Source organism: Chenopodium album, chromosome 23 (genome assembly GCF_948465745.1).
Source record: "Chenopodium album chromosome 23, dcCheAlbu1.1, whole genome shotgun sequence".
Taxonomy (NCBI): Eukaryota; Viridiplantae; Streptophyta; class Magnoliopsida; order Caryophyllales; family Amaranthaceae; genus Chenopodium; species Chenopodium album.
Window position 1 is genome coordinate 31286013 of NC_137856.1, and position 13635 is coordinate 31299647.

Here is a 13635-nt window from a genome sequence, read left to right on the forward strand (position 1 = left end):
TTTTTCGGGGACAGAGGGAGTACACTTAAGCCTTTTAATACAAATGTGAGGTTGTAAGGGTACAATTCAATAGTATTACAAGACTTTTAAATCTAGAAAAGTCTACTTATTACGTAGTTTTTTATTCTATAAATACCTTAAAATTTTAAGCATATTTACAATCAAACACACCCATCTATTAATCATAATTCAATCACGTACAATGAATAATACATCTTATCTTAACCTTCTTTCTTTGCTTTTGCTATCTTCCTACTTCAGCTTGGCTGATGATCATGGGATGGCATTCATGTGTCCTGAGAAAGAAAGAGAAGCTTTGTTGAAATTCAAAGAGGGCATCCGAGTCGATCTTTGCGGGGTCTTGTCCACTTGGGAAGATGATGATAAAAATTGTTGTCATTGGCATGGCATTCAATGCAGCAACCGCACTGGTAATGTCATTAAGCTCGATCTTCCAGGAGTTTACAAACATGATTTAGAGGATCATTGTCTCCAAGGTAAAGTAAGCTCATCTCTTTTAAATTTGACACATTTAAGTTACTTAGACCTCAGCTTAAATAACTTCAACCAACCCATCCCCACTTTTATTGGCTCCCTTGTGAATTTGAAACACCTTAATCTTTCTTTCTCTGGATTCAAGGGAGAAGTTCCTAACCAGCTCGGAAATCTTTCTAGCTTAATTTCTCTTGATCTCAGTTCATCAATTTCTTATGATGAGCAATATAATGTAATTTACAATCGTTATGTAAGAAACTTGTCATGGCTTTCACGCCTAACTTTATTAAGATACATTGATTTGGGTGACATCGATCTTAGTAAAGCCACAAATTGGTTCCAAATCATGAACAACCTCCCACATCTACAGGTCCTTCACTTGGACGGTTGTAATCTTCCTGCATTACCTCCACAAATACCATCATACCAAAACTCATCAACTACTTTTTCTGTTATTAGCCTTGGGAACAATGTAATTGATGATTCAATATTCAAGTGGTTGTTCAATTTGAGTGGAGTAAATGATCACCTTTCACATCTTGATCTCATGGCTAATCAATTGAAAGGTCCTATTCCCACTGCATTTGAAAACTTGCATGCTCTTTCATATCTTGACCTTGGTGGTAATAAACTGCAAGGTAAAATTCCAAGTTCTTTTGGTAACATGAAGTCCCTTTCATACCTTCATCTCGGGGTGAATCAATTAGAAAGTCCAATTCCAGATACAATTTCAAACATAAAGCCTCTCACACATCTCTTTCTTTATGACAATAATTTCCGATTCTTGCCGAAAACACTTGGTAATCTATGTAGCTTACAAGAGCTTTACTTGTTTAGAAATAATCTCACCGAAGAGCTCCAGAGCATAATCCAAAAACTGAATGGATGTGCAACTCATTCATTGTTGTCTCTATATCTTGATGAAAACAAAATCTGGGGTCCTGTCCCAGACACAATCGACACCTTTTCTTCACTCAAAGCTCTAAGTCTTGGAGAAAACCTATTAAATGGAACGATCAGTCAGAGTTTGGGGAATTTGTCAATGTTGGAGAGTTTGGATCTTTCTTCTAACTCGTTAGAAGGCACACTCTCTAGCAACCACTTCTCTAATCTTTCAAGATTGACACGCATGGATTTGTCCAACAATCCATCGTTGTTGCTCAATATCGATACCGATTGGGTTCCTCCATTTCAACTAGATTACATTGCATTAAGTTCATGTCGCTTGGGGCCAATGTTTCCAAAATGGCTTTTGAGTCAAAAAAATTATTCTTTGCTTGACATTTCTTATGTTGGAATATCAGATAGGATTCCAAAGTCTTTTTGGATGTCATTGTCGTCAAATCTTTATTATCTTGACATGTCTCATAACAAGATTTATGGGACACTTCCGGATCTACAAATGTTAGTTACTGATATTCAGAGTGAAATTCATATAGATACCAACTTCCTTTGGTTACTTGAAAAGGCTCGAGTCATTACATTTAAGAGACAATAGCTCTTTTTAGATGTGAGATCATTGACAAATTGTACGTCTTTAGTTAATCTCGATCTTGCTAATAATTCATTGAGTGGGCATATACCGACCGGAATTGGGAAATATTTGGGAAGTCTTGCTTATCTCAGCCTAAGAAGTAACCATTTTGTTGGAGGGATACCTTTTAGTCTCTGTCGATTATCTTCTCTCCAAATTTTGGATCTGTCCACCAACCGCATTACTGGTACCATTCCTAAATGCATATATAATCTTACAGCAATGCGAACTCGGACAGATTTACAACCACAAATTGAATATAATGAGATTCCCAACAATGATACTACTAGAGCTTATACTGGTAGCATCAATGATGACGAAAAACTCATGTGGAACAGGGAAGATCAAAGTCTTATAGGATCCGTTTTGGGATTAGTCAGAGCAATAGACATGTCTAACAACGAGCTAGAAGGAGAAATTCCCGTCGAAATTTCATTATTGGTGGGGCTTGTCACCTTAAACTTATCAAGAAATCATTTGCATGGAAATATTACTGCGATTGGACACTTGACATTTTTGGATAAACTTGATTTGTCAAACAACCATCTTTCTGGTGAGATTCCTACGAGCCTTGCTGATTTGAATTCTCTTGGAGTCTTGGATTTGTCCAATAACCACTTTTCCGGAAAAATTCCAACCGGTCCTCAACTCCAAACCTTTAACGCTTCGTCGTACGAGGGGAACCCAGAACTTTGTGGAATGCCACTTGCAAAATGTCCTTGGGATCAACTACCCAACAATAATCCGGGAAATGAAGATGATATCAATCGTCAGGATAAGAGTGGAATCGACGACTTTCATCTGGGGTTATACATCAGCGTGGTGCTTGGATTCATTATCGGATTTTGGGGAGTTTGTGGAACTTTGGTGGTCAAAAGATCTTGGAGACTTGCCTTTTTCCGATTCTTTGGTGACATGAAAGACAAGCTCTATGTCAGGTTACTATCAACATAGCCAGGATTCGAAGGAGGCAGTGAAGCAGGTCAATAATTCTACCCTTTCTTGATATTTCCAAATAAACTTTTTTTTCGCTACTTGTTAACAGCATAACCATGTGTATTTAAATCATTAAGTTCTCTAAGAAAATTTAATTATTTGCTACAGGTTGTTGCTTAGACGATATACTGCTAGATTGAGACTCAAATCAGAAATCTTCAATTTGGCCACTACAAGTCGACTGCTTAAATGGCATTGTTAAAGTCACAAAATACATTTTTATGTTTTTCCTATCCTTATCTTGCAGCAAGTTCATAATGTGTGTTGTATTCGTATGTATGTGCTCAATGTAGTATAAGTATTGTTGTTTTAAGATGATCGAATGTATACTTTGTGATCGTTTCATTTCTTCAATGAACAATATGTACTTCGTACAATGTACATCATGGTTAAGCTATGGTTAATCTAGTAATTAATTAAATTCATACAATTACATAGAAAGCAATATTATGTCTATAAATCAGATGATTCCATCAAAAACTATATAGGCCTAAGAAATTAAAAGAGCTAGACTCTGAGTAATTAAGCTGTTTAGCCAATTTTATGTATCTAGCTAAGTGGCTAGTCATATACTTTGTATTTAGTAGGCCAAAAAATCATCAAGAAAGAATAACATTTAATGTTAGGTTATACTTATAATTATCTTAAGATAGTGGCAAAACTTGCCAACAGATCTATCTACTAAGTAATTTAAATCGTAAGACAAGAAAATGTATCTACGATTTAAACGATAATTCTTGGAAATCATGATACGGGAAGGACAAAAAAAAAGACTTCCAAAGTATATGAAGTCATTACTATCTAATTTTCTAAAAACACCCAAAGCTTATAAAGAGCGTAAAATCATTAGTCCTTAAATATCGCTCCCTCGCCCAGATATCGTCATATATCACTAGTCATAGGAGTTCAATATTAGGTGTTCCTTGTCTAAATGTAATATTTAAAATAGTTTGACTTTTATCTTTTTACTAAAGATTTATGGGGAGATTATTGCAATAACGTCGCTAGTTACCTTAATTAATAAGGGTGCAACTATCCTTTTCGGTACAAATGGAGGTACACCAAAGTTTTGTTTTTGAAACCCAATTTAACCATATTGTCATGTCCATTCTTTAGAGTTCTTACCTACTTATATTAAGATCGAACTCTGTTTTTTGAGGTGATATAATCCTAATCTCATTAGTCATACTACAACCATACAATATAAATATACGTACCATATATCTATAATTTACATGCATTCCTTCTCTAGCTACTTTCTTCGTACTTTCATTATTTTTTAATTTATAATCAAAATACAAGACGAAAGCACCAACAAATGGCAAGGACAATTGTACTTTGTTGCTTGCTCCTTAGCATATGTTGGGCTACTATGAAACCAACACAAGCCCAAGAAAATGGACTAACAAAGAAAGCTCAAATCCAAATCTACTACCATAACCAAGTTTACAAATTTTTACCTAAACTCTAAGGCAGGGAACACTACCTGCACCCTCCCTCCGCGCGTGCCCTGCCCCCGCCCCCGCCCCCGCCCCTTTTCATTTATGAATTTTCTATAAATATTTTATAATATGTTCATTTCTGTATTGGTAAATGTTCATTTATAAATCATTAGATGTTCATTTTTATAATAAGGAGTTTTTGTTCAAATTAGTATATTTTGAATTGCATTTTAAGAATTTTTTTATCAATAAAAATGAGCAAATTTATTTATATGGATTGGTGCGTTCAAATCATTTTTATTATTAGAAGTATTGCATCATCCAATGTACATTTTTGTTTATTCGTGTTTCAACATATGTTCATTTTTGTATGATTAAATGTTCATTTCAAGAGCTATGTGTAGGTTTTATAGTAAGATGTATGCAAATACAAACGTCTTAGAATTGTATTTATATAAATAAAGAGTTATTAAAAATAATTTCCAATATAAAATAAATTCAATTTAATTACAATAATAATGCATTTCCATACAGTTATACTATTACATGTAATTGTTTCATAAACACAAAAGTGAACATTTCCATCATCCAATGTTCAATTATGTTTAATGTATGTTTTCTGTAGTAAACTATAGGATTATTGTAGTTGTATTTGAATATAAATGTTGTACACGTGAATTTCAATGTTTTTTATTCTTTTAAAGACGCTCATATATATTTTAACTAGTGAACATATTTAAAAATTTGTTATTTTGTGTATTTGTAATAATTCTATTAAAGACGCTCATATATATTTGTGTTTATGGGATTATAATATAAGTTGTACATGTGACTTTTAATGTTCATTTATATATATATTTGTTATGAATATTTAGTTTTTTGTTTATGAACATATTGTTTTTCTAATATGAACATTATATAAGTCGTCAAAAAATATGAACATTATATAAGTCATAAAAAAAAATAGGAAAATTTGTTAGAAACAACCTTTTAAAGTGTTCACTTTACTTAAAACAACCTTTTAAATATTTTTTTACAAATTCAGACCACATTATAATTTTTTTTTATCAAAGACAACCTAATGCTAGTTTTTGGCGTTGACTCTATTTTTCCGATGTTGACAACGAGTGTATGAGGTATGTGACCTCATATATTGCTAATTACACCCCTTTCCCTCCAATTCACTCGTACTAAATCCCCTCCTCTCTCAAAGTAATTTGTCACTTTGAAGGGTTTTAATAGGAATTAATTGGAGGGGAAAGGGGTATAATTAGCAATATATCAAGTCACGTGTCTCACACACTCGTGGTCAACATCGGAAAAATAGAGTCAACGCCAAAAACTAGCATTAGGTTGTCTTTGGTAAAAAAAATTTATAATGTGGTCTGAAGTTGCAAAAAAAAATTTAAAAGGTTGTTTTTAATAAAATAGACAATTTAAAAGGTTGTTTTTGACAAATTTTCCAAAAAAATATGAACATTATATATACTTTGGAGAAAAAAAAAAAAGTTTACTTCCTTTTAAATGTTGCTTTTGAAGGATGTGATTGGTAATAATACTTTGGGGAAAAAAAAAAGTTTATTTCCTTCTTGTTAAAATCAAATAGAAATTTTATATCACCAAAAATTGAAATATTGGATATTAAATACACAACTCAATTCTACACATATTATTATACACAATGAATTCTCGATCCAAAATCGAAAAATTCAAGCTAGTGTTATCGTTGATTTCCTTATTTTTGTCGTCTTCCCGTTTTTTCCTTGCTATCGTGTGGTGTAACTCACTATATCCACGATTCTTTGTTTAACTAATAGACAAAAACAAGAATTATTAGTTAGATTTGAGCAATAATAAGTGTTGAAATGAACCAATTTTCATATGAATATGAAAATATAACAATTGAAATGATCGATATGGAAATGAACATATATATGTGTAGAAATGATCATCTATTAATATGGAATGAACAACTATTAATACAATGATGAACATATTTACATAATTGAATATGAAAATGTACATTTATTAATATATAAATGAACATGCATTAGTTTAAAAACGCCTATGAAAGATATCAATCAATGAACATGAAATATATACGCGAATAACTCTTGAAGCTATCAATATGTGATTTATCATACATGCATTTGAAAAAGAGACATAGGTTGAAACTCAAAATTTAACCGAGCAGGAAATATTTGAAGAAGCTGACCAAAGTATAAATATTTATCAAAATTCTAGTAATCGTATATTAATATGTAAAAACCATATAATTTTATACGATTGAACATCTACCAAAATACAAATGAATATTCATCTAAAATAACTTTCCACTCCAAACTATGAAAAAGAATTAACATTTATATATACTACAATGAGTATGTAGTAATTATTTTCCACTCTAAACTATGAAAAAGAATGAACATTAATACAATGACTATACAGTAATATATTTATATTAATCATCTATTAACATGTGAATGATTGTGTACTAATATATAAATGAACATTTATTAAAACGGAAATGAACATTCAGTAACAAAGAAACACTACGAACTAATTTAATTAATGCTTACTTTTCTCCAGATTCTTTGATGTTCTTCTCTGAAACAATATCCTTCAACTGCCAAAAAAAAGGAATATTTCATAGTTCATACCCAAAAATCAAAAGGTACTTGTTCAGATAACTAGTTTTTAATCGAAAATTCGTAAAAATTACTAAAATGCAATAGTTCATACTTTTTTCTATGTTTTATACTTCGATGATGATCCTTTAACACAATTGCAACAAAAAATTACTAAAAACTTAGTTGTAGTAACTGAACAATTTTTTCATATTTGTCATAAATTCATAGAAATTTCCAGATTTGAAAATGCAAAAAGTAGATGTAGAGAGAAAATGTAGAAAATGGGTGAGGAGAGAGAAAGTGAAATGATAATGGCTTTTTTTTTGGTATATATGGGTGGGGGAAACATACTGCTATTACTATGTAATTACTGTAAAAGTGAGTATTTGGGGGAAGGGGTGTTAAACGATGAGTTAAGGGAGGGGTGTAGGGTAAGATGCCTAGACTAGAGTCTAGCCATATAGTCATTGTATTAATGTTCATTCTTTTTCATAGTTTGGAGTGAAAAATTATTATTACATAATCATTGTACATATGAATGTTCATTCTTTTTCATAGTTTGGAGTGGAAAGTTATTTTGGATGAATATTCATTTGTATTTTGGTAGATGTTCAATCGTATAAAAGTATATGGTTTTCACATATTAATATACGATTACTAGAATTTTGATAAATATTTATGTTTTGGTCATCGTCTTCAAATATATCATGCTCAGTTAAATTTTGAGTTTCAATATGTCTTTTTTTCAGATGCATGTATGATAAATCACATATTGATAACTTCAAGAGTTATTCACGTATATATTTCATGTTCATTGACTGATATCTTTCATAGGCATTTTTAAACTAATGCATGTTCATTTATATATTAGTAGATGTACATTTTCATATTCAATTATGTAAATATGTTCATTATTGTATTAATAGTTGTTCATTCCATATTAAAAAATGATCATTTCTACACATATATGTTCAATTATATATTAATCTATGTTCATTTCCATATCGATCATTTCAATTGTTATATTTTCATATTCATATGAAAATTGGTTCATTTCAACACTTATTATTGCTCAAATCTAACTAAAAATTCTTGTTTTTGTCTATTAGTTAAACAAAGAATCGTGGATATAATGAGTTACACCACACGATAGCAAGGGAAAAAAAGGAAGACGACAAAAAATAAGGAAATCAAGAATGCATGGATTCGCCCAACATCAACCAATAACACTAGCTTGAATTTTTCGATTTTGGATCGAGAATTCATTGTGTATAATAATATGTGTAGAATTGAGTTGTATATTTAATATTCAATATTTTAATTTTTGGTGATATACAATTTTTGGTGATAAATTTTTTGGTTTCTCAAGGTATTATTACAAATCACATCCTTCAAAAGCAAACATATATATATATATATATATATATATACATATATATATATATACATATATATATATATACATATATATATATATACATATATATATATATACATATATATATATATATATATACATATATATATATATACATATATATATATATACATATATATATATACATATATATATATATATATATATATATATATATATATATATATATATATATATATATATATATATATATATATATATATATCTATACTATATACTAAAGTAGTCACCAAAAATATCCCAGGATTACACGTGTCAACTTCTCATAAAATATTTTCCCGCCCAAAAACTTAGGATTTTTTTGTTTTTTTTTTTTTTTGATAATTTTATTTTATTTTAAAAAAAAACTTGAATTGTTTTTCAAAAAAAAAAACTTGAATTTATTCTTATCTCATTATTTATCTCATATTCAATTTTGAATTTTGAATTTTTGAGTGAATAAAAAACAAAAGGTGTGTTAATTTTGATACTTATTAAATGATGCATCATACATCATAATTCATACATCTTAAAAAAAAACAAACAAAATTAATTTTCTATATTATGCATAAAGATAATTCAGCCATATATCAAATCAAAAATCCGAGCATGGCTCGGGCATTAACTAGTATATATATATATTTATACACTAAGGCGAATAAAAAATGACACGTGGCAAAATCTGGTTAAATAATTTCCCTCCAGTTTTTTTTCCCTTTATTTGTCAAATTATCATAGGCAATTTTAATACACTATAATATTTTCTTTCCTACAACGCAATCTTTCCGTCCCAAATTCAATAAAACATTATTGTAACAACTTATAAAAAATTTAAGCATAATAATATTATTTTAAAAGATATGCATAATTTTTAATATAATTAGCAAAATATTAAAAAATTTTCAGACTTATTTTTAAAAAAAATCATAAAAAAGTTCTTGAAATAAAAATATTTATAAATTTTGGTAAATCCGTGCATTGCACGGGACCATAAGCTAGTAATACTAATATTTTTTTGACGATTTTGAACCATCATTCACTAAATATATTAGAATTTTTGACAATATGTGTTCATAAACACACCTGAACGATCAATAGGAAACTGTACAAAAGTTAAACATTCAGTTCTTGTATCAAGTTCACATAGGACCAAATATTTCTACACTTACTATCTTTATAACCCTCATTAGAATAAATAAATCCTTTCATAAAAAATAAGACATCCCTTCACCTCTTACTCCTCCCAACTCTGATCCCAAAACCTTTCATAAAAGCATACTCATTATACATTTCATAAGCATCATCTTCAAAAGGAAATTGTTTCCCCCAAAAATCAAAGTGACTTGCTTCTTCAAAAATAACAGCATCCTCTGTTCCCACTGCAATAATTAAACATGTAATAAATAAACAAATATAGTAGCAATAAGGGTCAATTACAATAATGCATTTGATCATTATAGTAAAATTATCATATAAAAAAATATAAATAATCATCTATAGTTACATCACTGAACATTATTAATGAAACTACAAAACAGTGATAATCATTAAAAGTTACATGTACAACTTATAGTTCCATAAACACAAGTGTAATTATAAATGAACATTTATAATTGCATAATTGAACATTATTACAACAAAACAGAATAACAAATGTTAAACTATTTTTTTTTAAAAAAATTTATATGAGCATCTTTACATGAATGAAAATCATTGAAATTCACATGTACAACATACATTTTTGTATACGACTACAATAAACCTATAGTTTACTACAGAAACTAACATACATTAAACATAATTGAACATTTACTATTACACAAGTAATCATTTTTTTTTAACTAAGATTATTTTTAATCGATACACCAAGGTGATAAAAATAATCGGTTTAGCAAAATTATAACAAGTATAGATGTTCATATACGACGCACAAAACTGGAAAGACAACAATCAAATAATAAGATTACAATCAAAATTACAAAATAAAAACAATTATACAAATAAGATTCAAATTAGAAGAATAATACAACCAAAACTATGAATCAACTACTAATAACAATAAGAATAACCAGAGCATTATTATCAAAATTAAAATCAATAGAACAAAAACTATGAAATCAAAACATTATAATCGTACAATTACAATCGAAAAACATAGCATTATCAAAATCGATTGATTGATTATCATTTAAAATACGAATTACTTACATTGATGTTTAAATGAAACAAGTAATCTAACTCCAATAGGGAAAATTGACTCACAATCATATATGATCAAATGCAATTAAGTTTGAGATCTCCATGAGAGTTGTAAATTATGCTTTTGTTAATAAACATACCACTTAACAATTGATGCAAGTACTCCCAAAAATTTAATGTGCAATTTGATGTAATTTACAGTTGTCAATAAACGGTGAAAGGCTACAAATACAATTGTTCGAGGAAGTACTAATGTAGGTTTGATATGTATTTGCAAATACATATCAAACCTTAAAATATTAAAAAGTATTGAAAGCACATGGGGGTGAGAGAAAGGAGGAGAGAGATGGGCAAGTGGGACCAGTTTTTAAATGTACCACTGGAAGCTTATATAATATCATTGACTATGTAGTGATATTATTTCTATGCGTAGTTAGTATCACTAAATGAATATACAGTACCATTGAATTAATATATAGTACCACTGAATGTTCAATGATACTTTTTGATCATCTAGTGATACTATTAATCACCCAATGGTACACTTAAATCCAGCACGTGGGGGTGAGAGAAAGGAGGAGAAAGATGGGGTAAATTCCATGCAAAATGTCTCAAATGCCCCTTGATATATATATACAAGTACCTATCAAATCTCCCTTTGGAAGGCCTCCAATTGTTCTATGTGGTCTCTACATACAACTCTCATTTGTCATGTTTCTATTGGCTAAAACAATAGGCACAAGTTCCATTAAATTCAATTTTATATTTGATTCTTAACTTTCTCACATTTTCTGTTGATGTGTCAAATTTTAATGGTGTTATATGTAAGGACAACATAAACGAGTAATTTATAAGTTATAAACTTATAACAGTCAAAGTAAGCGTGAAATTTGATGTATGAAGTGGTGGTGCTCCACCTTCCCACTATATTAATGAAAAAAATGAGCAAGAGTGTTGGCTACTTTTTGACAAGTTATTACTCGTATATATCAAGTCCAAAACTTTATAATGATCTTTTTTTGTTTCTTTTAATAGGGTGCTCAATTATTAATAGGGTGTCAATTCGGATGATCGGATCGAGTCTAATATGGTCAGGTCGGATCGGGTAAATTTATAAAGTAAAGTCATACTAAATTGTTATGTCCAGACGAGTCCAAATCTGAATCGAGTTTTTTTGGATCGGTTTCGGATCGGATCGGGTCGGGTGTGTTTTAGACACCTCTGAATTTATTATCGTCTTTAGTAATACACTGAATTTAAGTTGAATAAAGCAAATCACATATGAACTAGAATAGATTGATGTCGACAGATAAGCGATAATTGAGCTGATACCTATGAAGAAGGTGATTCGGTACAATACAGATAGGATTGATAGAGTATAAAGCATATTTCTAAGCCTCAACCATCAGCTTAAGCTTTTGGGTGAGTTGTGAAGGAATTGTGTCTTTGATAAGTACAATTACTAGATATATCAAGGATCATTACTATGGAGATAATAAGGTCATTCTTTTGGGTCGTCGTTATCTATTGCTAGACTATAATCAATGATCTGTAGGCTAGTCAAATAGTCCAAACCCTACTAGTTTGGATCCTATGAGGTCACACAACAAGGGTATTGGGTTAAGCAAGTAACATTAATGGGCCTCATGAGCAATTAACTAATCATGAAATGGATTGGGCTAGCATAGTTAGAGTGGAATTAGGTTTTGGGCTTTTGACATGGGCTCTTATTTAGAGATGAGATCTATAAATAAGATCCATGCCTAGGGTTGCTAGCAAGCAGTCATAATAATAATTCACACACACAATGTATTTTGACATGATGGCAACCAATCCCAAAACCCCAATTCCTCTCTCTAACTCACGGCTATCTCTCTCCTCTCCTCTCCTCTCCTCGTCCGTACGGTCGGCGACCCTTGGTGGCTCGTGCGGTGGTTCATGGTGGTTCGTTGCTCGCTCTTCTCCGTAGAAGGTCAATTGAAGGGTTCAATTGCAACTAACTAGCATTAGTGGAGGTCTTAATCTGTGCCCGTGGACCAAGTAGAGGAATCACGCTTGGGGTTCTTTATCTCCCATTGTTCTTGCTCGATCGCATGTGGAATCACGCTTCAAAGGTACGATTATATGTTCTTTATGTGTTATGCATTAGATCTTGGGATTAGGTACTGTATGAATATGATTCATGTTTATTTCCGCTGCGTAGTACCTATAATCTCCTACAAGTTGGTCCTCTAGAAAGGATTCAGAACAAACAATAAACGAAATTATAGAAGACGAACTTGGTTTCACTAAGGTAAGAAGAATCAGCTCCGCCTCCATTGACAGAGCTATTATAAATTAATTCAAAAAAAAATGGCTTTTATAGTACACTAGATGAAGCCCGTGCGATGCACGATTTGTTTGAATTTTTAAAAATATAGATATTTTTTTATGTATGTGCAAAAATTTGTTATATATTTAGATAAAATTCATAATATCAAATGATAATATTTTATAGGAATTTGTAAATAATTGGCTAAAATTTCCAAATTAGCGATACCAACTTTTGCACACGCACTTTATGTGCAAAATAGTACGCCATTCACCGGAATAGCATCACAAGGAATATTCCGTCTATATTTATTCATTATTAATTTTCTGTTTTCTTTTCAAAATGCATATTATTTTAATAATTTCATATGCAGTGCAATCCAAATTAATAATACTCAACCCCATTGGTAGGCTTTTTTTTAAAAACAAAAACAAAAAATTGTCAATATGTATTTAATTTTTCAAAATACTTGATAATATAATTTTTTTTTAAACTAATTATATCAACATAATAATACATTTGAATATTTATACTATTGTGTAATAGTACAAATTCTTAAACATATGTTGACAAGTCATAAAACGACGAATTTGATGTATGAACTACTACTA

At 30.1% G+C, this 13635-nt stretch overlaps 1 protein-coding gene across 1 annotated transcript; it reads left to right on the top strand.

Moving 5' to 3' along the window:
* The first annotated feature begins 202 nt into the window (after window positions 1-202).
* Window positions 203-3227, top strand: LOC145607372 (receptor-like protein EIX2). The gene is made up of 3 exons (XM_081663045.1): window positions 203-1919; window positions 2037-2967; window positions 3134-3227. Exons 1-3 carry the CDS (start codon window positions 203-205, stop codon window positions 3225-3227), a joined length of 2742 nt encoding a protein of 913 aa, XP_081519171.1.
* Window positions 3228-13635: the final 10408 nt, after the last annotated feature.

What these genes read in the sequence shown, in the direction of transcription:
- LOC145607372 (XM_081663045.1), top strand. Translation starts at nt 203, where the DNA reads ATGAATAATACATCTTATCTTAACCTTCTTTCTTTGCTTTTGCTATCT. An exon ending in GTTAGTTACTGATATTCAGA is followed by an intron (nt 1,920 to 2,036) that starts GTGAAATTCATA and finishes GTACGTCTTTAG; the next exon opens with TTAATCTCGATCTTGCTAAT. An exon ending in AAAGACAAGCTCTATGTCAG is followed by an intron (nt 2,968 to 3,133) that starts GTTACTATCAAC and finishes TATTTGCTACAG; the next exon opens with GTTGTTGCTTAGACGATATA.